Genomic DNA, 25563 nt, shown 5'->3' with positions numbered 1-25563 from the left:
TATTGAATAATACTGGCCCCAGTACTGAGGGACTGTTTTAGGCTAGATTTAATACTAACTATATTTCTAATATAGGACTCCTGCCCTATTGTGGAGTATGTGTGGGAATACAGGCATGTTTTTTTATGTTTTGGCTTTTTCTGTCAAGCTTCTCATGGTACTAACTGAAGCCATGCTTGGGCACCAACCAGAAGTATTGTTCGAAGCTGGAAATGCGGCTGCTGTTCTTGCTGCATGGCACAAAAATCAGAGGCCACGCAGCAAAATGGATGGGAGAACTGAGCTGGTGGGGAGTTGTCCCACTACCTACCTCCATGTCCTGCCCTTTCCTCCTGCTACTCCCCCTTTCCCCAGCCTCTTCAGGTTTTGTTTATTCTGTGTCTTTATCTTCCAGGATGATCACCTCATTGAGGGCTATCTTAGGGGGAGGGATATACAGGATTCAGCAGCAGGCCCTGGTGCTTAAAAGTTTTCATTAGATGGGCCTCAAGTCCACTTCTGGAGACTGTGATCACTTTGTTGTTGGTTTTGTTGTTGGTTTTGTTGTTGTTGTTTGGAGGATGGGAGGGAGGGGGGTATGTTTTTACCTGCTGTATGTTAATTTAAATGGTAAAATCCTCTCCCTCTGATACTCTCCTGCAGGTTCTCAGCCAGATGGGTTTAGAATAGCGAGAAGGCCGCATCCGTCAAAGGGGGATGTCAGAGCTGCATTCCTGGGACTGGAGGACTGAAAAGGAGAAAGGACCAGAACTACTTGAGAGAGGCTGCTTTTGACTCCTGACACAGTCTGCTGTACCTTGGTGGTGGTGGTGGAAGAACAGGACTCTGATTCTGTGGTATTGCCACAGCGGGGTCACCATGAACGTGACAAGTTTATTCTCTTTCACCAGCCCAGCAGTAAAGAGACTGCTGGGCTGGAAGCAGGGGGACGAAGAGGAAAAATGGGCTGAGAAAGCTGTTGATGCGTTAGTGAAAAAACTAAAGAAGAAAAAGGGTGCTATGGAGGAGCTGGAAAAAGCATTAAGCTGTCCTGGTCAGCCCAGCAACTGTGTCACAATTCCTCGCTCCTTGGACGGCCGGCTCCAGGTCTCACACCGGAAAGGGCTACCGCATGTCATTTACTGTAGAGTGTGGCGCTGGCCAGACCTGCAGAGCCATCACGAACTGAAACCACTGGAATGCTGCGAGTTTCCCTTTGGTTCAAAGCAGAAGGAGGTTTGCATCAATCCCTACCACTACAAGCGGGTAGAGAGTCCTGGTAGGTTCTTCCTTGTTTCTACCTTTACACCTTATCTGAACAATGCAAAGTATGGCAATTTATCATGTGATTCATCAGCTTAAATAAGCAAAAATGGCTGTTTGCACACGTCAGATGCTTCCTTTACAATTTATCTGGATGTAAGCATTAATTAGCAATTCTCCCTTTCATATGGCGAATGCTTCACTTGTGTAAACATTTTATCACTCTCCAGAGGCATGATCTTAGTACATGCCTCAAGTGGCTGGGCCTGATGTTACCTGGTTTTGTTGGTGGCTACTATCCCTCAATTAATTTGTTTTTTACTGAATTGTGCAGACCAGTGAATCTGTATGAAAAATTGCAAGCGAACATAAGGGATTACTGCAGTCTGCATGAAAACCATTCTGACTTACTGTGGTGATGGTGGTATTATTTTTGTTATTATTACTTCCAAATTATTATTTCACTTCTATCACTTTAGTTTCTTTGTCCCCCGGAAGATAGTAATGTCTGTAGGATCTCCCACAGTTTTGGCCTTTTGAAAAGTTCTGATTTTAGTCAGCAGAAGGTAATCTCCTCAATTTAAAACTTTGGTAGCAGTGTTTTGTTGTATGTGAAGCTTTACTGTCGGCTGTTCACTCAGTGTTATTTGCTTCCCCACTTCCCCACTTGTTATTTAAGGTGCAGCCCATTCTCTCTGTCTCCTCTTCAAGGACCAAACCTCTTTTTAATAAATCTGTGCTTGGTTTTACTTACACAGGTTTATTATCAAGGGATACTTCCAGAGACTAAGACAAAGAAATGTACTTGAATGTATCTACACTAGTGTGCAGCTACTTGAGAGGTTTTACAGGGACATCTGCAGAAATGCACTGCAGGTGTGGGTGGACTTCCTTGGTTTAAATTTGGGAAGTACATCTGTGTGTGAGGCTTTTCATAGACTGTGAAGTTGTCTCTGGAGAGTGGCATGGACAGTTTAAGAACTACAGTGGAAATAAGATTGTTGCAAGACTGTTTTCCTGTGAATGGAAATACCATTTGTCTTGGATCTGCAACACGTAGTGCATATCTCGATGTTAAATATTTCCCTTTGGTGTGTTAGTGTTAACTTGGAAATCATGTGAATGGCAGAGATAATAAACATAATGCATGTATTATGCAGTGTAAGCTCAGACAAAGGAACTCTGCACTGGAAAAACAGTTCTTAAATGTGAATTTAAAAAAAAGTGTTAAAACTCTTACCAATTCCATGTTAAGCAGAAGTGGGGTAGTTAAAAGTTGTATCCTTGTACTGCTAGCTGCCTGCATATGTCTTGCTAGTTGCTTGCATTCAGTATTCCAAAATACTGAAAATTAAAATTTCTGAAAATTAGTCACTAAGTGGTACATTGTAGCTAAATGCTGCTAAGTAGTTTCAGTGGTTGGAAAGCTGGGGTTTGGTGTTAAGTCATCTTATGAATTTCATATTTGGGAAACTGAGCAAAAAGTTACTTACCTGTAAGCCTTGAATTCTGGATTGTTCTTTCATTGTTTTTGAATGGAATAAATATATTTTCAGAATTTCTGCTGAAAAAAAAAACCAAAACAGTAACTTGTTCAAGTTGGAGATGGTAGAAATAAAATGCCTCCCTTTTGTCCAGTGAGTGCCTTTCTTCGGGGAAGGCTATAGATAGTCATGGTCAATTGCCTGATGGGCAACTGGGCAGTTTTCTGGTAGGCTTTTTAGGGTTGTTGTCAGTTTGATAGAGATGACAGAAGTGTTTGGTCTTTCACAAGTTCCGTTCAGACCCCTAAAGGATTTAGGAGGTGGCAGCTGATCAGCCACTAGCATTGCCTTCTCCTGGGGTGCTCTGTTAAATCAGGGTCTGGAGTTACAATGTTATCTGCACGCTGAAGTTACGCCTTGAACTTCTAGCAGCTTGCCAAAGGGTGAGCGTGGGGTTGAGGCCCACTGTGGTTTTACTGAGGTCTCCGAAGGGTTATGTAAAGGAGGGGTTTATATTTAGTTAGCCACAAGTCTGCTGCTGTTTTGAGGGATATGGCATGGAGATGAGCAGGAAAACATGGCTTTTGGAAACAGGTGGTAGCTGAACTCCCGTTTGGCTTGGAGAGTGGTGCTTCATAACTTATGACTTTTTTCCTGTCCCTTCCTTGCTCTCGCTTGTCCTTCAAGCATCATCTTTATCTCCATTTCCTGACAGTCACTCCCAAATTCTGCTAACTGGTTTTTTTCCATTTTTGCCAGGACATTAAAACACCATTATTGCTGCGTAAGTGCTTACACTTTGAGATTAATGGCTGTTTCCAACAGCCCATGGACCTGAGCAGATACCAAGATTTGTGTTTCCAAGGCTATCATCACAGCCAGGAGGGTTAGAAACATACTTTCTCTTGACAAAACAAAATTGGAAGCTCAGATTGTGTACGATGTGCGTTTTGTGTGCAAGGTACATCGTGAAATTCTGGCTCTGCTTGACAACGTGATCTGTATTTAACTGCATTGTGCAGATCCAGTTACTGGAGAGCTGAAGCACAGTGTGTGCGTGGGATGGCATCTATGCATTCATTCTTCTGCTGGTTGTTGTGTGATTTATTTTGGTGTTGTGTAAGTTTTGAAGAACAGATTAGTGGTAAATCTTCAAATGCATAATATCAGTTAGTCCTCTATGTACGGAAATAAGTGTTATGGCACCTCAGTCTTCACAGTGCCATAGGGATGCATGGATTTTCTGCCTTGATACCTTACTCCATCCTTGCTGCTCAGCTTGAGAAGATGAGCTTGGAAAACATGAGAACTGACACACTGTGGTGTGTCTGCCAGCTACAAAGCTACACCTGAATCCAAATGAGATTTTTTGTTAGCCAGGCTAGATAGGAACCAGTTGTAAACTGCAGAGAGGAGGTGGAAAACTATCAGCACTCTCAAACAGGGAGCCTCCCAGGTGTCCCTGACCGCAGGCCATGCCGTTGCCCCTGCGCAAGGAGGTGAATAGGGCATCTGGCAGGCATGTGGGTGTGACATGGTGGTCCCATATTCCTGCCAAACCTGACCTAGAGGCTTCTTGGTGCCCATCTGATCCTGTGGCAAGTCAGTCAAGAAAACTAAACAGACAGAAAACTACTTTTTGGCATGGTAGGCTCGGTGCCCTTGGCTCGCTTGCTGCAGAGGTGGATGGGGGCAAGGCAGTGCAGGGGCACGGGGTGGAGGTGAGGAAGGGTGGCCGTCCTGTGGTGGTGTGACACTCGGTCCGCCCCGTGTCGGCAAGCTGCTCTTCGGGCGATGGAGATGGGATCTGCGGTGGGGTGCGTAAGCAGCTCCCGCTTGCTGCCTTGTGCCAGCACAGCTGTCTGAACCAGATCACAGCTGCTTTCTCCCTCCCCTGCTGTGTTGTTTTCCAGGCTGATCTGAGCCACGCTGGGGCTCGCTGTGTGGCTGCAGGAACATCTGTACCAACACAGCCCTGTGGACGACATATGGGAAGGAGTGGAGGTGGCTGTAAAGAAGAGAAGAAAGGAGAGGCTGTTTTGTTGCTGGGGACGGGAATACGACCTTGTATTTGACTGCCAGGAAGAAATATCTCCGGGAGATATGTTACAGTAGCTCACTGCTGCTGTTTCATGCATCTGTTGTGTGCAGAGTTATTTCTGGTGCAGGGTAGTTAATGTCTGTCAAACTTCTCCCTTGGCAAGGCAAAGCAAAGCTTTTAATTAAGGGGAGCAGGGTTTGAATTTGATGCCTTTTAAAAACTGGCACGCCCAGCTGAACTGGTGTGCTCACTTGGCTGAATCTGCTTTTTCTCCTCAGTTTTATTTTTTGGTTTAGAGATATCTGGAAACCAGGCTTATACCTGGTTTGGGACTATCCTAAAGTAGGATCAAGATCTGAGAAATAATTAGGTGTAGACCATATGTAGAGGCACTAAGGAAAATGCAAACATGGTGTTCCTCAGCTCTGTCTGAAAATGCTGCAATGGTGAATGGGTGAAATGACATTTGGAAGTCCCTCCTGAGATACCTCCTTCCCTTCTTTTATTCCTTTGGCTTCTGTAGAGATACAACCTCTGTCACTTGCCTCTGTCCTCAGTTATGTCAGCAGAATCAGGTGAAAGATGTCATCCAGAATATAGAGGGGGAAATATTTTTAAGCCTGGATCCCATTTACTCTTACAGCAAAAGAAAAGGAATGGGATAGGGAGTGGGGATGAAGAGGTGCTTCAATTGACACTGCTATTACAAAATAATGAATCACACCTTTAATGTGGTGTTCCCTTTGCCTTAGCTAATGGGAAGGAAGGAAACTGAATACTCCATTCTCTTAAAGTATGAGTAGTGAACACCAGTTCTCGTGTCCTTCTGCTGTGGGATTGTGTTAGTTTGCCTCCACTAAGCATCTTTGCTCATCAGCCTGCTAGGTTAAAGAGGCTTTGTGTTTATAGTATGTTACAAAGCAGACAAAAGAGGAATTAACTTCTCTTTTATGCTTCATGTGTGGAAGTAGTTGAAGGTGCAGAGTGTTTATGTAAATACACACACACAGACATACACCCCCCCCCACCCCGCACCCCACCAACTGAATGCTGTCTCCTCACAGCGTTCAGAATCTGCTGATGCCTCCCTCCTCAGAGGTCAGGCTTGGGAGAAACCTACTTTTTACTGACCTGAGAAAACTTAAACCTGCCTTGGGAAATGCAGTTGTTACCTTTTTGATACTCATTTCTGGAGGTGCTTACTGATGCTCCGCTGTGCTTGAAGCATGCGATGCCAGGGGGTACCAGAAGTGATCAGTCCAGAAGCAGCTGATCTGCCATCTGAAACATTCTGGTGGTGTGGATCAGCCCATTAGGGCAGCCACTTGGAGGCAGAAAATAGCTACACTGGTTCAGGTTTTTGCAATTACCAATAAAGTGTAGATGAAAAAGGCTGGATGATTTTCCTCTCTTAAGCTTCTCTTCTTTGGAAAGCCAGCTGCAGTCAGCTCTACATCCTGGGGCTTTATGAAGCTGATGGTGCCCGTGTTCCACCCAAAATGCTGCATAAGCAACAGCTGTTTTTTCATTATGCAGACAATTACACTGTCAGAGTGGTTGAATTTTCAATTCTACCTAAAGATCGTGATGTTCCTTTCCATTATAACCATGAATTCAAAGTGGATGCTGCGTCAGCAAGCTTGTCTTTGGCAAGAAATGTTTTACCTAAATGTACAGCTGCTTTTTGCCACAAGAACAGAGCAGGTCCTCAGGCTCTGTGGAGAACGGTAGGTGAGTCGTGCTGGTTTTGCTCCCAGCATGAACTCCTTGCCTGTGACTTTAACCTGATTGTTTTCGTATTTGTTTTAGAGAGAGGGAGATCAAAGTGAATCTCTATAAGCCTGCACACCTACTGCAGGCACCAGAGGCACAGAAAGAAACTTGCAATGGTGGAAATCCTGGATAAGGCAGATTTAGACTCTCATGGTCCTGCAAGTGAATGATCCTTGAATGCTCCACTGTACAGTGCTGCAGCTGTGTCCTCAGTGAAAAGAAAAATAAGGCATTTTAAAAGGAGCATTTTAATGCCATTTAAAAATCACACAGGTGTTTGGTTGCATATATTTGTATGGTCATGCTTGTGTGCTCTCTTTCTAGGTACTTTACAGACAAATGGAATGCGTATGTTAGTCATCCTTACCTCATCCCCCTGTGCCCAACTGGCCTAGGATCACTGCCTATAAAATGAATATTCCCCAACTGTTTCTAGACAGGGTAAATTGAGAAGGGGATCTTTAAAAAACTGTCGCAGTGTACTCCCCCAGGCACAGCCTGTTGTGTCAGGTCACTTGTGGGATCATTAATGCAGAGCTTGCTCTCTCAGCAAGCGGCGGGATTCAGTACAGGTCCTGGGACTCTCAAATCGGTGGCTGCTGTGAGTCTGTACAGACCAAATTTGGAGCCAGGAGAGGAAAAGATGGGAGTAAGCAGTGAGTCGCTTTGGGACTGCGAGCTTGCCTGGCTGGGCTTTTTGGGGTCCTGGGGCTTGCTTGGTCGCTCCCGCCTCCCAGCACCTGGGAGAACTGGGGTCAGTGAGAGAGCCTTGGCGCTAGTTTCCGGCCAGATGGGAAAGCTTTGATGGGCCAGGCTGGAGGGAGCCCAGCGAAGCAGCTGCCGGCACAACTCCCACAGGACCCGGCCTGGAGGAGGGTAACACCGGCCATGGAGGGAGGGGGAGCGATGGTGAAAGGGGAGCTGCTTTGGGGGACGTAAGGGAGGGGGAAACCAGCACGTCCCTTCAGAGTTAACGTGTGGAAGTTAGAAAAATCCTTCTTGCCATTTTATTTCTGTAGCGGACTTTCTGCACCTTTACAGGCTGGGAGTGAGGGAGCCATCACTGACAGGTTTTGCTGTATTGCTGTGGAATGCTGCTGTTAGGCGTAACTTTAAAAATAGCATGCTACAACAGGTGGGCACAATTAGAGGATGGTTCCCCAAGATAGCAAGCAACTCGGTTTGCTTGGCAAGTAGTGTAAAACTTTCTTCATCTCAGTTTTGCAAAATTCAGTTCTGAAATTCCCCACCAGAACTGACCTGGGGGAGAGGAATTGAAAAGGGGACAGAGAAAGGAGAGAACGGTCTAACAGCAGGGTTTTCTGTGTCTAACCTCACCATGTGTCAGAAAAATGAGCTGAAATAAAGGGACAGAAGTTGTCAAGAAGGATGTTTGCTTGTTTGTTTGTTTTTCTTTAAAATTAACCAGATTCAGATGCTGCTTCTGACTTAAAAGACCAGACTTCCAAGTTTTAACCTACTCAGTAGGATGGTGACTGGCTTTCGTATGGGTAATTTGAACTCTGGTCTGTGTAAACGTCTGATTTAATATACACTATCGCACTGTAACTTCCTTCTTTGTCAGGACTACTTCACCCCCAAATCCGCTTACCAGAACTCCTTCGCTAATGTGCATACAATTAGTACTAAATTCTGAAATTGGCCTTGACAAATGTCGGTTTAATCAAAATGTTAGCTTATCAGAGCATCCGCAAATGAAATTTAACGTTAGCTGAATATTGTAATGCAGGAAATGTACTAATACTACTTGCCAAGTGCATTTAGACCAGATGTCTGATGTAAAAGTAAAGTCAGTAAAGCAACAACTGGTTTGCCTTTTTTTAAAAATAGTTTTCAGTTGTAACTATGTCAAATGCCAAATCAGGTTCTGGAGTCTGCTGAAACTGCAAAATAAAAAGAAGTGTTCAGAAAACAAGACAGCTCTCAGCTTTCTCCTAGAATACAAAGTTTAGCATGTTTGTCACCCAAAACAGGCTGCTGAATAGCTGTTATTGAGCCTTTTCACTTGCAATTACTAGTAGCAGGTTTGGAGCATAAGTCTAAAAGGCTGGTATTTCTGCTTTTAAGAAAACAGTAAGGCAAAGCTGTGTGACCACAGGCTGTAGCTCAGCCTTACTTAAGCCAGGTGGTGTTGGAACAACTTAAAGTAGCTAGGTCCTCAGAGAATTGCTTTTGCCACAACGCTATTAATTATTTTTTTTTAACGAAGAGTAAACTCTTATCCTGCACATAGACATGTAAGTGTATTTATATGTGAGAACTTGTCCTCTGGTCAAAGAATATTACGTTTCGCCAGATCTTGTTTTTGGCAACATGGGAAAACCTAAGGACATTAAAACTTTTCTTCCCACTTGGCGTTTTATTGTTTACAAGCAGGCTCTTGGCAAGATGTTTCAGCCAGCGTGCTTCAGTGACTCTTCCACGCTGCAGACAGCAAGGAAAACTCAGCACGTTTGCCTCAGCGTATGCAAGGACCTGCACTGGTCCCACCGTGGGAGTGGGCTGCTCTCCCGGGTGGCACAGCCGACTTCAGTTGCCATGGCCTCAAAGGCAGGAAATCAAGCTAGGAGTCTTTAGGAGGGTTGAAACTTGTTAATTTAACACTTCTGTTGTGTTTGGTTGGTTGATTGTGTTTGGTTTTTTTCACACCTTCCTTTTTTTCACATCTTCATCTTTGCGGGATTTTCTATCTAGAGCATAAAGTATAAGCTGCAAGTTCCTCCCCTCACTCCATGTTTTCATACCCATTTCCAGATAGCACGAACTGGTGTGTAAGGATTTCCCTCCTTCCCAACCCACAGTTCTAGTTTTCTAGTAAAAACATAAGAGGCTTTGCATAAATTCATATGAAAATACAGCTATATGATGCTTGGAAATTAAACTGCACTGCCTAATGATAGTGCCCTCAGGTCTTCATTAGGGCTGAGGGCCCTGTTGTGATACAAGCCTGCGTAAACCCTTCTATAGAACATACATCAACCAATTCATCATGATTTTTAAGAGCAGAATGATTGAAAGTGCAGCAGCAATGGTTATTTTTTTTTTAATTCTACAAAGCTCACAAAAGAAGCGGAATCTACTTTGGCAAGGAAAGATTATTGAAGTCTGCTTTCTTGTATGTGGCCCCTCGTTGTATTTCATTAATTGCTCTCTCAATTTCCAGACATAGAAAGAGTTACCTACAGAAATCTTCGTGTAACACGCACAGGGAAAAAGAATGAGCCCTTGAGGGAAGCTAGCTGTCATCTAGGCTGGCGTAAGATAACTGAAACACATCTGGATAGAAAATATGCTACTTCGAAAGTACAGCAGGTCCTTTTGGCTTGACATAGGAGGGTTTTTTAATAGAGAAACTATTTTTTTTAAATGAAGTTATAATCATAAATTGGAGACTCTGTGTTTGCTAAAATCATTATCTCTGGAATGTGAAAATAGAACAAAAAAGAAAACCAAGAAAGTCTTTACCCTAGGACAGCACACCTGTTAGTTTTCTGAACAGGATGACATACAAAAAGTAGAGATCAGTAACTTTCTTCAAAGGCCACCATTACATCTTCATAACAGCATTTCTTTGTTGGCTTGGTTAGTTGGAACATTTATCTGAACAGCCAGGTTGTCTTTGGTCTATCTTCTATATTTTTGGCATTCTTGGCTCTTAGATGAAATAGCCCTGTGAGTGAAATTGCCCTGTAGATGCAGTTTCTTTAATACAGCTTCACTTGTTTGGTGCGGGCATAGTCTCAGTATGATTTGCATGGTAAAAACAAGCTCCCCAGTTCCCAGACTGTCTCAACAGATACAGAATCTCCTCTTAGCTGCAGTTCCACAGACACACCCAGCCTGGCTTCCAGGTGATTTATCTTCCTCTTCATCCGTTGCTAGTAGCATTACTGCTAGTAGTCCCGTAGTAGCTCTCAACTTTAGATCCACATCAACACAAAATCTTGGAGCAAAATTTAGCCACGGTTTAGCCCATAAAACCTTTTAATCTGGTGATTGAGAAAGTACAGAGATCAAGCTGTAGGATGACTTGTGGTTCTACCCTATTAATTAGTTTTTACCACTTTAATAAGGTTGAATTTGCCAATCTGTTGCAGTAGATTTTTAAGACAAGGGTGTATTTAATAGTACATTTTCTGTAAATACATGCATCCATACTGAAGAGAAACAATGATAATCTTTTAAAATCTTATTCTTTTGTATGTGTTCCTTTCTACTGAAGAAGGTAAAGAGGAAGGTGGAAATTCTGACTGCAGACTGGTAGAGCAGTGTCCTGCAGAGATCCGCACAGCAAAGATGTGCTCTGCTTCATTATTTTATAGCAACAGGTGTGCTGGCTTAGCGCAGAATAACTCTCTCATGCTTCCTCCCCTCCAATTATACCTCTTGCTGGAGCTGGCAGCTGCAGCCGAGATCAGCCTCCTCCCCTGCTGTACTGACCCTCAGTAATTTGTTACTCGATATGGTTGAGGTCTGCAACCTGACCAGAGGCTCAGCGCCTTACACAGGGGTGAGGGGAGCAAGACGGGTATGCATCCCACTTCACGTTTTGAACTCCTGGCATCCTTCTGTACTGGAGGAGGGTCCGGTCCACGCTTACATCTTCATTCCTGAGTGAACAGTGCTCAGATTAACTCCTCTGTGGCTCTGGTGGGAGCAGCTGGCCTGGAAAAAAAGCCTGTGAGCTGCAGAGAGATCACGTTCTGGCAGTGAGTGACTGACTTGGAGTTGGACTAATTGGGGCACCGTCGTCTATGTTCACCTGATGCAGCCTTTCAGGGCTTTTCCTCATTTAAGGTTGCACATATACAGGGAGAATGTGAATTAGAAAATTATCAATACCAGTTTTATTCTCCCCCCTTCCCTTTTTCCATGTGTATTTTGAAGAAATTGGTATTTAATTATTTGAAGCTGAAGCAGTAGTTGGAAAAAAAGTATAGTTTTGAGTGAGGAAGAGCTGGAAAAAGGAGAGGTGTTTTTAAGTTGAGTCCTTCTAAACTTTACCAGTGGTCCTGCCTAACAGGAGAAAACATGCTTATATACCTTTGGAAAAATCTGGCACTACTTTAATTACACAAAATGTACAGAAATTATCCTGTTCTCCTGCTATTTTAAAATGCTATAAATTGTGTGGCTTCCTGTGATGTCATGTGTGTCGTTGTTTAATGTGAGGTAGGGGATGGGAAAAGTAAGTGATGTACTTTCTGCACAAATTAACTTCAGAAAAGTTAATGGTTTGACCTTCATCCATAGAAAAGGAAGAGATAGGAAAGCTGTGTTTTTAGTGCTCGGAAAAGTAAGGAAGAATCATAAAGACAGGAAAAGGAAAATACTTTTTAACACATGATCTCATTGTTACTTTTTTCACTTGTAATTTATTAGCCTAGCAAATGTTGACTATGGCAGTTAAGTATTGCTTGATCTCACTGCAAAAGAACTGCTTGGTTTAGCAGAACAAGCTTGGTTCTGAGGGATCCTAATATTCAGAGGGATTTGGTTTGACATTTGCTGTGTTGTGAGTGAGAGGATTTGTGATGTCCACCTGAAGGCTGAGTAGCTATTTTTCCTAATGGCTTTTTCCAGTGATGTGTGAGAATTGTTGCATTAGAGGCGAGGGACAGTCTGCACAGCCAAGGAAGATTGCAGTTTCTCCTGGGGTGTTTCGTAATGGGGAACTTCTGTAGACTGGCAGAAGGATGTGTTTTTGTTTCAAAAAACTAGAAAATTTGTATATTCCTTGTGAAGTGGAGTTGATAAAATTTTCACATCCAAACAAATCTACTTAGGGGTGACATCTGCCTGAAATAGTTGAGATCTGTTGGAATGTCAGGGAAACTGTTCTAAGAAAGTGAGACATCAGATTAAATCTTTAAAAGCTGCTTCTGACTCTTTAGGGGGCAGCCTTACTTTCAGTAGTTAGGGGGTTTTTTAGTGTGTGTGTGTGTGTGTGTTCAAGGAAGATTTCTGGGATCAAACTTTTCATCAGACTTCATTAATGCCACTAGTGGGCAGAAAATCTGGTGCCTTAATTTCCATCTTATGCATACACCAACAACAACAGAAAAAAGAGCAATGGAAGCCTGCTTTGCCTTTTGGTGTTGTTTTTTTTTTTGTTTTTGCTGGGGTTTTTTTTTTGGTTGGTTGGTTTGGGTTTGGGGTTTCTTTTTGTTTATTAAGTTAATCTGTGGCTTGCTTTAGGAATAGAGAGCGAGCTTTGAGTGTGACATCCTTTTGTATCTCTTTTAAATGTGGACCTCAGGCCTGGTCTGTGCACTGAGCAGTCTCCCGGTGCTTTTGGATGCCAGGTCGCTCACTTACGTGTCAGAATGCTTATTTATAAGCAAAGTGCTGGAAGAGTAAAGGTGCCCAGCATCTTGGAAGAAACTGTTTGTCTTGGCAGGAAGATGGGGTTTTCTTGCAGTTGGTTTGTAATTCAGCCTTTTGGTGAAGCAGCTGTCTCCAAGACAGGGGAGGGTTCCTCCAGTCCTGCTTGGCCATGGAGCTGGGAAATTGAGGTGCTGGAGGCAGGCAGATGTGGAGGGGAATAGCATTTTTTATCTCTCTTCCACTTCTTTGTGCATGGATCTCCCTCTCCCTGCCCTTGTCTCTCCTCTTCCCCCCTCATCATCAAAAATCTCAATTTATAAGAAGACAAGCTTTTAATCCTTTGAGTAGCTTGGACTTTGCCATGAGGTGTTCAGAGATTGAAGCCGAGGCCCTGAAAAAAGAGCTAATTATTTTTTCTTTGTGTATCTGGTATCTGGTCATATTCTCAGTTAAAAAGAGACCTTTGTTTCTTGCTAGTGAGGAGGCCTTGGGAGTGTGGTGAGAATAGTAGTTTCTGATGTGTGTTTCTCTGATCCCATAGTAGCATATAGTTGGACCTCAGTTGCTGCTCAGTTGAGGTTTTTTTTGAACTACATAATTTTGTTTAAATTTCACATTTTGTAAACTGTCTTGAAGAGTTAATAAGTGTTTTAATACTAACTTGTAAGAACATAGCCCAGGTTAAAAATGAAATTACAGCTGTTGGGACTAGGCTGCATTCAGGGCCTATGTAGTATTAGTACCGTCTTCAGAAAAAATCTGTCCTTATTAGCAAGGCTTTGGGTTACAGGCTGTTATGTGATCAGAAGAGTCACAAGCGCAGCAAAATGAACTGCATGTCAGCACTGTAATGCACCTACTTCCCAGCATTCTCTGTGTAAGTAAAACTGAAATGCAGAATTCTGGTTTGTTCTTGACTCTTCTTCCCTGGCCCTCTATGGAAACAAGCTCTCATCTGGCAGACCAGGTAGCTAACACCATTGCTGCGAATTCAAGCTATCCAGTAGTCGGATATAAGGAAAACAGTTCATGAACAGACATGTGCTCCTAGTTTTGGCTACCTTGTTTCTAAGACAGATGTGAATTTGCCATAGGGGAGGAATAATAAGGTTTTTTCCCTGTATAGCCTAGTCCCTCAGAACTGAGTGTCTAACGCTGTGGCTTTTCCCTCTTTCTCCCTTTCCAGTCCTTCCTCCGGTGTTGGTTCCCAGGCACAGCGAGTACAACCCTCAGCACAGCCTCCTGGCCCAATTCCGCAACCTGGGGCAAAATGAGCCCCACATGCCGCACAACGCTACTTTCCCGGACTCTTTTCAGCAACCTAATAGTCACCCGTTCCCTCACTCACCCAGCAACAGCTATCCAAACTCGCCTGGAAGCAGCAGTAGTACATACCCGCATTCTCCAGCCAGCTCAGACCCAGGAAGTCCTTTCCAGATGCCAGGTATGGTCAACTTCTGTTCCTCTTGAGAAAGGAGAAGGTGGTGGTACATCACCGTTATGATTTTTTTTTGCTTAATAATACCAAATTATCAGCCAGCACTTGTGTTCGATAGCGAACTGAGAGATGTAAGGTGATAAAGACTATAGAATCGCTTTGTCTAGTAATAACATCAAGGGGTTTAATATTTTGCCTCTTTCAAACACAGTTAAAACATTACAGTAAAACTCTTCTGGGGCAGGGGAGAGATTCAAAATATTTTGGGAGCCAGTTCGACAGTTTAACCCGCAGAGCATAGTGTTTCATGCACAAGAAGTGCAATGCTGCAGGTCATCCTTGCTTAGGAAAGAGATCATCATAAATTCAGCACAAGGCTTTAGTTCTGCAGAAGAAGGATGTTTCTCAAGGGGATCATGCTACTGCCACTTGATAAAATTTCTTCATGTAATGATGTGATTTCAAGAAACAAATATACTTCAACTGAAAAACTGTTCCTTAAGGCCCTGAAAAGAAATCTTCAGTCTGTTTTACTTCCTAGAGTCAAAGAAGTGAAAAGTTGCTGCAAAGCCAGCTGCCTTTCCTTCCGTTTCTGTTACATTTTTAAAAATATGATTGGTGTGGTTGGGGCTCTTCCAGCAGAGATCAAAGCTTCTTGAACCAGGTCTTCCTGAACACTGGCTTGTGGAAGTTCACTTGATCTTTGAGGGGTCTGTTCTGCCTGCGTGCCTGTAAAGGCAAGTCAGCAGCTGCAGTGAAGAAATTCAATTAGAGTAGAGGTCAGGATACTGATGTCCTTGCTGCTTAGCTCTGGACAGCTGTCTGCCTAGCGCTAATGGGGAAAGAGGCCGACTTTTGGAAAATATTAAAAAAAGGAGCAAGGCAGTTATCCAGAGATCTTGAAAACTTTCTAGATACTGGCTAATTCATTGCCTGTGACCTTACAATCTCGTTTCCCTGTCTGTACATCACTAACATCATGTTTGCACTCACACAAACATTCACGGCTTAGTAAAACATGAGACTTGTACTCCAGTGCAGACTGTTAAGCTGTTAGTGCAGTTCTGTTGTCATCTCTGCCTTTGCTGCTCTCTCATCCAACTGAGAGTAACCAAGTAAGGGAATTAGCAATGTACCTGCCAGCATCAGGTGTAAAGCTCTCAACAGTGTATCTCCTAAACATAAAGCAGCTAATAGATTTCATTAACTTGTGTTCTTAAAAAGAAAAAAAAAAGCCGAAAAACATCCCACAAAACCCCAAAAGTTACAAAGCAGTGGTTTGGTTCTTCCTTTTGTTGATGCTAATTTGGTTTTCAGGTTTTTGAAGGCACTTGTGATTATTTACTGTGTTAGTTTGCCATCCATGCCCTCAGTAATGGAAGTAAAAGTGGGATGAGGAGCAGCCATGTGCACCAGAGATAGTACAGTGGTAATCTAATCTCAGCTTTTGCAGCAAAAGCTTGCAGGGACCAGGCAAAGGTTTCTCTCTTTTGCATGTACCTCTGTGTGACTGATCTGCGGGAGAGTGTCCTCTGGTGTGTTGGGAAATGGTGACATTGGCAACTTCCTGCAGCTTCTAAGAAGCCATTTGGGAAGCTTTCCCAGAAGCGAAATAGGCAGCTGGAGAGCAACACGAGTACCTGGCTAGGATGCTTCAAATAGGGCTGAAAGGCAATGCCAGCGTTGTGGCTTGATGATGGGGGCAAGTGATTTGTTTTTATTGCAGTTGTGCTTAATATGCACAGTAATTCTTTGCTCTCCTGATTCGAGGTCCATGATTGCTTGCTTTCTCAGATTTCTGGTGGGTGGAAATATGTAGTGGAGTCAGGCTGGAAGCATTTCCAGGCTTAAACTGTTTATGTGGGTATGTGTGTATACTTTAAAGAGAGGAATGGACTCATGCATCTGTCTCTGCCTTTTCTCTATATTTAGCTGATACTCCTCCTCCTGCGTACCTGCCTCCGGAAGATCAGCTGCCACACGATACCTCCCAGCCAATGGATACCAACATGATGACACCTGCAATTCCCCCTGACATCCACAGAGGAGGTAAAAACACTTCCTTCTTGTCTCCTGCTTCACTTCTTGAGAGTAAAGAACTTTCAGAACTTGCTTTTAATATTTGAGTTTTAACGTTGAATGTGTGTTGTTTATGGCTATTTTTGGCTGTAGAAAAGAAAAAAGAACAGCCATGTGATGTTTTCTGTTGTTGTGGGAGATGAAAGAGTAAATTTGGAGATCAAAAATATAAATGTAAATATTTATTTAGGACAAGAAGCTATCACATGACTGTTTAAAAATGTAAAATATATGGGGCTTATTAATTTCTTACTTCCAACCAACTCGCAAACAAAGTAATTTTATATTTTGTATCTGGAACTTTTGCTCACCACCCAATGGAGAGGATTCCTATGATGCTGCACATTTCTGTGTGCAATGCTGAAATTACATGTGTGCAAGGAGAAGAATCTCTTGTGTTTACACTGATCTATTAAAACAGTGCAGTTTGTGAAGCCTACTGAATTGTGAATGACAGTAGAGAATGGTCAAGTATAGCTCTCCAAAGAAAGACTTAATCAGAGGATGGATGCTAATATTGTCAGTTATGTAAATGCCCAGAAACATTTTACACCGATAGCTGGAATATCTGTATTTTTGCCTTTGAGACAGTACATGTCATAAAAATATCATAATAAAACTTACTATGTTTTTGTCCTGAATTCTAAACATTAGTCCTTAAAGAGTACACTCTGGTTTTATTAGTTTATACTTCTGGTGATAAGGGTGTTTGGGTTTGTTTTTTTGCGTGGTTGGGTTTTTTTAAATTTTTTTAATTTTGTGTTGTTCCACCCTCTGTCCCCATGTTTGTTCAGTCTTTGAGTCATGCAGTGATAGTTCAGAATTCAGAGCTGTCTGCCTGAGGTGTGGCATTGCTACAAACTTTAAAATTTGTATTAAAAGAAACTTATTGCTTTATATACTATGATACAGGCATCTTTTTACACATTGCTTCTTAAAGCCTTTGCAGCCAGCCGTGACTGCTGAGTAAAGGATTTGGTGCATTCATCACATTGTGAGAAATAGCCCCTTTAGAGAACACATAAGCTTACACAGTTGTGGCCCATGCCAAGAGTGAGCAGCAAGCTGGATGCTGTGCCAGAATGATTATCAAGATCACAAGCATATGAACAAGTTAACTATTGTTTGGGTTTTGTACTTGTTTTGTTGCTAAGCTTAATGTCTGGCTTCAGGAAGTATATTTGCCCTCTTAGAACAATTTGGATAGCTTTCGTGCTAACCTATTTACACTCTGTGTGGAATGAGTTTTGCATGGAATAAACTCCCATCTGAAGCATTTCCACTTTTCACTGATCCAATATACTCTCTGTGTGTGCATTGTCCTTGCGGGCCCAAAGTGCATCTATCAATGTTTAGGCCTAATTGCAGACCTTTGTGTGCATGCTTGTCCCTTCTCACTAAGTACTGTAGAATTCTTCTATTACATGAGAGCTGATAAAGAGAAAATGGTTTATGTTTTTCATCTTGCTTTTTAACATTCAGCCTTTTCAAAATAAAAATTGTCTGTTAGGATTTTTCCCTCCCAGTGGTTTAGTACAATGGATTTTCATATCTGTCCCTTCATTTAAAACAAAAGATACTTACTTCTGTGTGCCTTCCTGTATTTATTATTTGTATGTGTATGCTGTACTTGCACTACTTTAAAAAATGCTGCAGGTTGTAAAAGAAGAGATCTTACTGTGAACTTACTGCAGCGTTTTTGTTGCAAACTTTTTAGAAGTGTGTTCTTCATGGTGATTTGTTAGTCTTAAGAGATTTGATTTAACAAGCTGCATCCTGTCAATGAACTTGGGTAATTTCCACTGTTGGCCCATGCTGGGAATAGAGAGACTGAACGCACCTGCTCTGCATGACTTAAAGCAAATGTAAGGAAGTTAGTGTGAAATCTGTGTGAGAGAGATATGATTCATTCTGTAAGAATGGCCAGCTGGCAAGACTTCTTCCTGACTTTGAGAACTGGGGCAAAGCTGCAGCTTTGATAACTGCTGGCATCTTCATGGGAATTAAATGTGTAGTAACCTCTTGCTAATAATCAATGACTGATTTTTGTTATTTTTGTTTTGTGTTTTTTTTTTTACAGTGACTTGAAAGGGTAGAACATGCTAGGGTATCAGGAAATACCGGTTCCCTTTCATCAGTGTTTCAGCAAGTTATTGGTCAGCAATAGACATTATGCTCAGGCTTTTTGCACGGTGCTGTAGGATGCGTTATCCTGCTTTCAGTTATTTGCCACCTTTTGTATCTGCTGTGTACTGCTGGGCTGGGGGGGGGGACTTCCTGTTTTTTGTATTTGTACATGTCGGAAAGCTTACAGCGGTATGATCTGTGAACTAAAGAAAACACGAACACTGGTCTTAGTTGGCTGATTTTGGTAAAGACGAGAGACTGGGAGAAGGAAACCTCTGGCCAGAGAAACGAGTTTTCCTGTAATACCAGTCTGATTTTCATTTTAGCACTTTGGAATGTAGTTGGAGCTTTAATCTGCAAAGTTGGTATCTTAGCAGCAAGTCCAACTGTGCCAGGCTCAGCAGTGAAATAGACTCCTTCATTTAAAAGAAACCACATAAAGCAACCACATTGCTTTGCTAGCCTCCTTTTATTTGGAGGCAGTTTAATAATTTGTAGCTGTGTTTGGCATTCGAAAGAATGGACACTTGGTGGAGACATCTGAAGAAGCCTATGCTGTTGTTGGACACCCACTGGAAAACCCTTTTTGGTGAAGACCTTTGGTATCATCTGGACAAATTGCTCCCCATGCAGAGTCAGAAGTGTTACCTCAAGATTTCATTGTGTTTCTAGAGCTTGATGGGCAGAAGTCATGAACCAGGAATTTCCCATCAGCATTCTGCACAATTCCTAGCTTCAGTTAGGAGCTGCTGAGGAGGAGCTTCTTGTTACCAGAGTCTGGAAAACCATGTTCTGAGAAACCCTTGCTATTACTTAACATGTAATTCTGTTGGTGATGAACAGTTGCAGATTTTGCATTTGATAGCACTTAATGAATAAAAGTCCCTCAATACAGAATATCTTCCTCCATTTCGTCTGCTCTTCAGTCCGGTTAGGATCCTGTGAATTATGTCCTTGTTCAGCCTCTGATCCCAAGCAGTATATATTCATATTGGATATGCACCTCATGCCTGTTCTGCAGACAAGTATCAGTCTCTCTTAGTTTTTGAAGTCTCCTATCCTTCCCCCAATAAGCCCAGGAGAAAGATTTGTGGATGCCCTGAATGCTGAAAGATTAATGGGCTGTGTGTATGTTTAAGCTGCCTTGCTACGCTTCTTGGTACCCAAAGTTACAAGTGGTCTCTTGTGCAATTGTGTGATGTTGTTTCTCCTTGTCACTGTACAACTTGGCAGTAAGCACAGAGGTGACTTGTAGTTTGGTAGCTGAGTAAAATGAACTGAAGTAGAAGTTCACTTACTAAATTGGAGAGAAAGCTGAGCTGTATAATTGCAGCATTTCTCTGCTGTTTGGGCCTGCACCATAGTGTGTTATAGAAAATGCAGCAGGGATACTGGGGTACTGCTTGGTATGTGCCTGAGAGCTCCCTGCATTTTTCAGTGGATATCTAATGCCAACCTTTGCTTCTTGTGAGTCTTATGCAAGTAAAGTTGAGGTGAAATTAGTCTATTGTATGTCTGTGGCTATGAAAAATTAAAAAATAACTGAAGATAGAAGAACCCTCATTTAACTCCAGTTGATTATCTGGCTCATCTTTCAGTGATCCTCAACCAAAAACTGCAGGTTTATGAATCTTTACATCTCAAGCCTCTATTCCAGCACCATCAGATCGTCATGTTTCCATTGTTGCTTTACAGATGTCCAGGCAGTGGCTTACGAAGAACCAAAGCACTGGTGCTCCATTGTCTACTATGAGCTGAATAATCGCGTCGGGGAAGCCTTCCATGCTTCCTCCACCAGCATCCTGGTGGATGGCTTCACTGATCCTTCAAACAACAAAAACAGATTTTGCCTGGGGCTGCTCTCCAATGTTAACCGGAACTCCACCATTGAGAACACTCGGCGGCATATTGGCAAAGGTGAGTTTAGAATCTTGACATCTGTTTTTTAGGTGGGGGTTTCCCCTAGAATGTGACAACTTGAGCCGCTTGCCTCAAGAGCAGGCCAGTCTTCCCAAATACATGGGATAAGTGCTTGTATTGGTAAGTATATAATTTTCTGGCCAAGTCTTACAAACAGATATTTGTTCTTACCTGATGTATAATTACAGGAAGCTTTTACCCTTAATCAATTTTTAATTGCCCGAAGTCTATCATAATCTTAATTAGAATGAGAGCTTGAGGCAGTTTGTCTAATGAAATGTCTTGGTTTATCTTGATTATTAGTGTATATGGAAATCCAAAGTATAGTTCTTGACACCTCGTTTTTAGCCAGCCTTGGTTCCAACATAGATTACCTATCCTAACATGTATTTAGAGAGACAACCTGCTAAAACTGTTTTTCCAACTGCATTTTTCACAGGCTGGTGATTCTTTTAGTGGAAATTTGTTCTTCTCTTCTATGGCTGTGATAGCGTTCTGCAAAAGAGAAAAGCTTCTGGGTTGTGTCTGACTTAATACAGTCCTCTTTTCTGAGAACTTGCTATAATGCAGATGATGGGCAACACTGACATTGCCCCCTGCAATGGTGTATTCCTGTGAGAAACATTAGTAAACTCTAAATTTTCTGAAGCAGTTGAGGGTTCAGCATGGCCAAGTATTGGGGTGTATGTTGTAAGTGCCAATTAACGAAGTATCTTCCTCCTCCACAGAGGAGGAAAGAATTGAAACTGAAGAGAACTGTCAGGTCTTCAAGTTTAAGTCTTCAGTCTGGAAAGCTTTTCTCTGCATGAGGACTTGTGCAGCTCTTAATCGTACACCACACCTGTGCTGTGCCACTCAAGTCCTAGTACTTCTTCCTTCTTTTCCTCCCCATCCATCTTACCACGTATCAGGATATTTATTTAACACCTCATTCATTTTCCTGTTAAAAGTAACTCAGCTGCAAGCAGAGTTCTACTGAAACACTTAACTGTATATGTACCAAAGCAGAGTGGAAAAGAGAAGGATGCTGTTGAATAAGTAGATGTATATAACTTCCTTGAGGAAGGAGTCATCAATCCCAAACTTGAAGGCATAGCAATAAATGGTTTTGCAGACCAGGTGAGGGTATTTGTGTACCCACACAGGTACATGCATAGTCAGCGACAAAATCTTATGTGACAGAGCACAGTCGAGGCTTTTCTAAAGAGAAACCAGCTTGGGGCTGCTTTGGTATCTACAAATCAGGCAATAGGTTTCTGTTCTCTTGCATTCCCATTATTGTTTTACATAAATATAATGAGAAAAAGGTTCAGGTGGTCAAGCCTTCCAATGTACTGCATCAAAACTACTGCAATGCTTGCTAGTTTATTGTTGTTGACTTTACATCATCTTAAAATGCAGGAATTACTGATTTTCCTTATATATACATACGTACACACCCTCTTTTCGAATCGCCTACTGATGAAACATAAAAGTAAAAATCAAGTTTGAAGACAGACAGATGGTGGTCTGCTAACTAACTAATGTTCATCTCTTGAAGCAGAAAAATATCTCTGTGGAGACAGAGCATGAAAAATAGATACACAGTGTGAATTTGCCTAACCCCAGTGTCAACCTTCTCCTTCCAGGTGTTCATCTCTATTATGTTGGTGGGGAAGTGTATGCTGAATGTCTTAGCGACAGCAGTATTTTTGTGCAAAGTCGGAACTGCAACTACCATCATGGGTTCCATCCCACAACAGTCTGCAAAATCCCCAGTGGGTGCAGTTTGAAGATTTTCAATAATCAAGAGTTTGCTCAGCTTTTGGCTCAGTCAGTGAACCATGGCTTTGAGACAGTGTATGAGCTTACTAAGATGTGCACTCTCCGTATGAGTTTTGTAAAGGTATGTGAAAATTTGCTTGAGATTATTTTGTAAGCAAAATTATTTTTTTCTTCATCTGGTGATTTTGATTGGTCCATTGCCTCCCTCCATTGACCTATTAATAGCTGTTGGATTTTTGTTTGTTAACTATAAGACAGATCCTAATGAAATGAAGTTGTCTTTTGTGGACAAAAATTCATCTGATACACATACTTTGAAAGCCTGAGGTGACTTGCAGAAAGTCTTTCTTCACATAAGTCTCTAGGCACTTGTGAACCATTTCTGTCGTGTCTCTTTATTCTAATTTCATTGAATTGCCTCTTGTGAATGTAGTGTTTCAGTTGAATTCTTATATTTAATGTATATATAGATTGTGCATATGTATTTATAATTATTTGCATAATTACTGTGGAATTATGGGGCTTGTCTTTAATTTTGGGAGATATGGCAAGATACAGCAAGTTTTGAAAAGAATTGAATTATGAATTACCTGGCCTAAAAGTGAAAAAGCTACCAATTCATTATGTAGCATCAGCTTTTGCCCTTTTTTTTGTCCATTATTATGGTCCATACCATCTCCTGTTCTGTAAGATGCTTCTGTTCCTAGGTGGCATTTTTGGAGAGGTGAGCTGGGACTGCAGTATAAGTCATAGTGGTTGTGGGGGTTTAGATAGCATAAACCTCTAAATCTGTCTTGACCAACAGCTCTCAAATTAGGAGCTGCAGTAATCATTTGGAATAATATGCATACCTTTCTATTATAGGGGTGCATGCAAGGTCAAGATTTGCGATGTGGCCATGAGTGTCAACATAAGTGCTGACGTAAAAGAGCTGGTTGCATATATGAAAGTAGTCACATGGAGATGGTGATATGCTGAAGTGCTCTCCTTGATAGGAGGATAGAAACTTCCATGTGTGTTAGGACAGGGGTTCCTAAAATGGAGTATGTTGTTTATAGCTCTGTATCCTATAGAGTTCTATGTCAGTGTTGCCAGAACAGTTGCACAGGATCTCCTGCATATTGGATGTTGCACTGCATAGTGTTTAGAGCAGCTGCCGCCTGCGTGTGTCCACAGGAATACTGTGTCCAGTTCTGGGCCCCTCAGTTCAAGAAGGACAGGGAATTGCTTTGAAAGAGTCCAGCGCAGAGCCACAAAGATGATTGAGGGAGTGGAGCATCTCCCTTATGAGGAGCGGCTGAGGGAGGTGGGTCTCTTTAGCTTGGAAAAGAGGAGACTGAGGGGTGACCTCATTCATGTTTATAAATTTGTAAAGAGCGAGTATCAGGAAGAAGAAGCCAGGCTCTTCTCAGTGATAGCCAGTGATAGGACAAGGGGCAGTGGGTGCAAGCTGGAGCATAGGAGGTATAATAAGGAAAAGCTTTTTCACTGTGAGGGTGACAGCACTGGCACCAGGCTGCCCAGAGCGGTTGTGGAGTCTCCTTCCCTAGAGACTTTCAAAACCCGCCTGGACGTGTTCCTGTGTGACCTTGTCTGGGTGATCCTGCTCTGGCAGGGGGGTTGGACTGGATGATCTTTTGAGGTCCCTTCCAACTCCTAATATTCTGTGATTCTGTGTTGGGAACTGGGTAATCCCTTCAATTAGGGGTTAATGTAGAGCAGAGCAAACTGTACCTGCAGGTATCTTAGTCTTGTCTCCAGACCTGCCCCAAAAACGGTTCACATACAAAATGATTTTGAATGCTGTTTGAATGCATGCTTATATTTTTGGTAATTACTGTAACTTAATTGAGTATAAGCTGAAACAAACCCTGTCTTGTCTTAACTTGAGAAATAACCTGCTGGGGAATGACCATACCCTCTTTCTCCAAAAAGGAATGTTTCTGACACTGCTTGGTTTATTGTCTCCTTCCTGCAAATGGTGCTTTGGTTCTTGTCAGACAGATGCCTCACCCTCACTTCCGAAATGTCAGTCTATGACCTTATTTTTTAATTTGTTGATCTGTTTGGCAGCATTTCCCCCCAATTTGTTCCATATTTGGTCTTGGCAATGAAGACTTGATTATCCCCACTTCAGAGGCTTTATTGGGACATCATGCAGCTGGCAGTGAGGTATGGGGAAATTTTGCACTGCCACAAGTTATGTCTTTAAGAATTTAAAGACTTCCATTCAAAAAGACCTCAAATGACACTTCCTCCATTTTTTTTAATTTTTTTTTTTTACTTCAGACTTGTGTGTTGAACTGTGGTAATAGTTGGGTATAGGGGTATTATGCCACCCAGCTGATAAGCACTGTTGAAAGCTAGATTATTTTGGTAAGAAGGATGATAGTTGAAGTATGCTTCTCACGCATTTGGTATTATAAAATAAGGTGATTATTTTTTTCCCTTTCCCCACGTATGATTCTATTCCTAGGGTTGGGGAGCTGAATATCATCGCCAAGATGTAACGAGCACTCCATGCTGGATAGAGATACATCTTCATGGTCCCCTTCAGTGGCTGGATAAAGTACTTACTCAGATGGGCTCTCCTCATAATCCTATTTCTTCAGTGTCTTAAAAGGTCCCAAGCTCTTTCTTTTTGGAAACAATTGAGCCTTGCATGTACTTGAAGGACATATGAGTCAGACACACACTCTTTAAAATTTTTGTTTTCCCCTTGAACTCGCAACAGCTGAATAAGAGCCATGAAAATACTTGACTTCTGTGACCAACTGTTGGATTCAGAAAAAAAGAAAAAACAAAACCCCTTTGACAAACTGTTGGTATCAAGAATTTTCATTTACATTGTAATGTATTGCAAAGTTGATTTGCAGGGCTTAGTGCAACGGGGACAACGGAGCCAAAGCCAGACTCTGTCAGACCGAGTTCCCGAACAATCTTCCTGTAGCTGGCACTCTGAGATTCTACCTTACGTTCAGTGCTCGTTGTTTTCCCCTGTGTTCTCTGTGGCTAAAAGATGATGTTGGTGAAGTCTGCTTTTTTGCAGGCTCTCTGCAGTACATTTTAAAACCATTTGTCTAAGTTGATGGTTGCTGTTCTCTTTAAAAGAAAAAAAAGTCATATGGTTTAATCTCAATAACTGTGTAATAGTCTTTGAAATTGTGTCCTGACCATACTCCTGTAAGAATGTTAGGTATGTTTTTCACTAAATGTATGTACGGTGTATTTGAAAGTTTAGAAATTAACTAGATTTAGACTGCAAAGGAGTTAGGAATATTTGAATGGGGGGAGGTGGGAGTGGGAAGGGAAGATGACAACTGAAATGTAGAATATATTGTAAACAT

General features: G+C 42.1%; 1 protein-coding gene across 1 annotated transcript; it reads left to right on the top strand.

Annotated features, from left to right (window-relative positions):
• The first annotated feature begins 858 nt into the window (after positions 1-858).
• On the top strand, positions 859-25020 carry SMAD1 (SMAD family member 1). Its single transcript, XM_010195041.1, has 6 exons — positions 859-1258; positions 14075-14332; positions 16259-16375; positions 20228-20449; positions 22081-22337; positions 24693-25020. Exons 1-6 carry the CDS (start codon positions 859-861, stop codon positions 24834-24836), a joined length of 1398 nt encoding a protein of 465 aa, XP_010193343.1. The 3' UTR covers positions 24837-25020.
• Positions 25021-25563: the final 543 nt, after the last annotated feature.

The sequence above is a fragment of the Mesitornis unicolor genome, unplaced genomic scaffold (assembly GCF_000695765.1).
Source record: "Mesitornis unicolor isolate BGI_N332 unplaced genomic scaffold, ASM69576v1 scaffold47791, whole genome shotgun sequence".
Classification (NCBI taxonomy): Eukaryota; Metazoa; Chordata; class Aves; order Mesitornithiformes; family Mesitornithidae; genus Mesitornis; species Mesitornis unicolor.
This window is presented reverse-complemented; position numbering and strand designations above follow the sequence as displayed.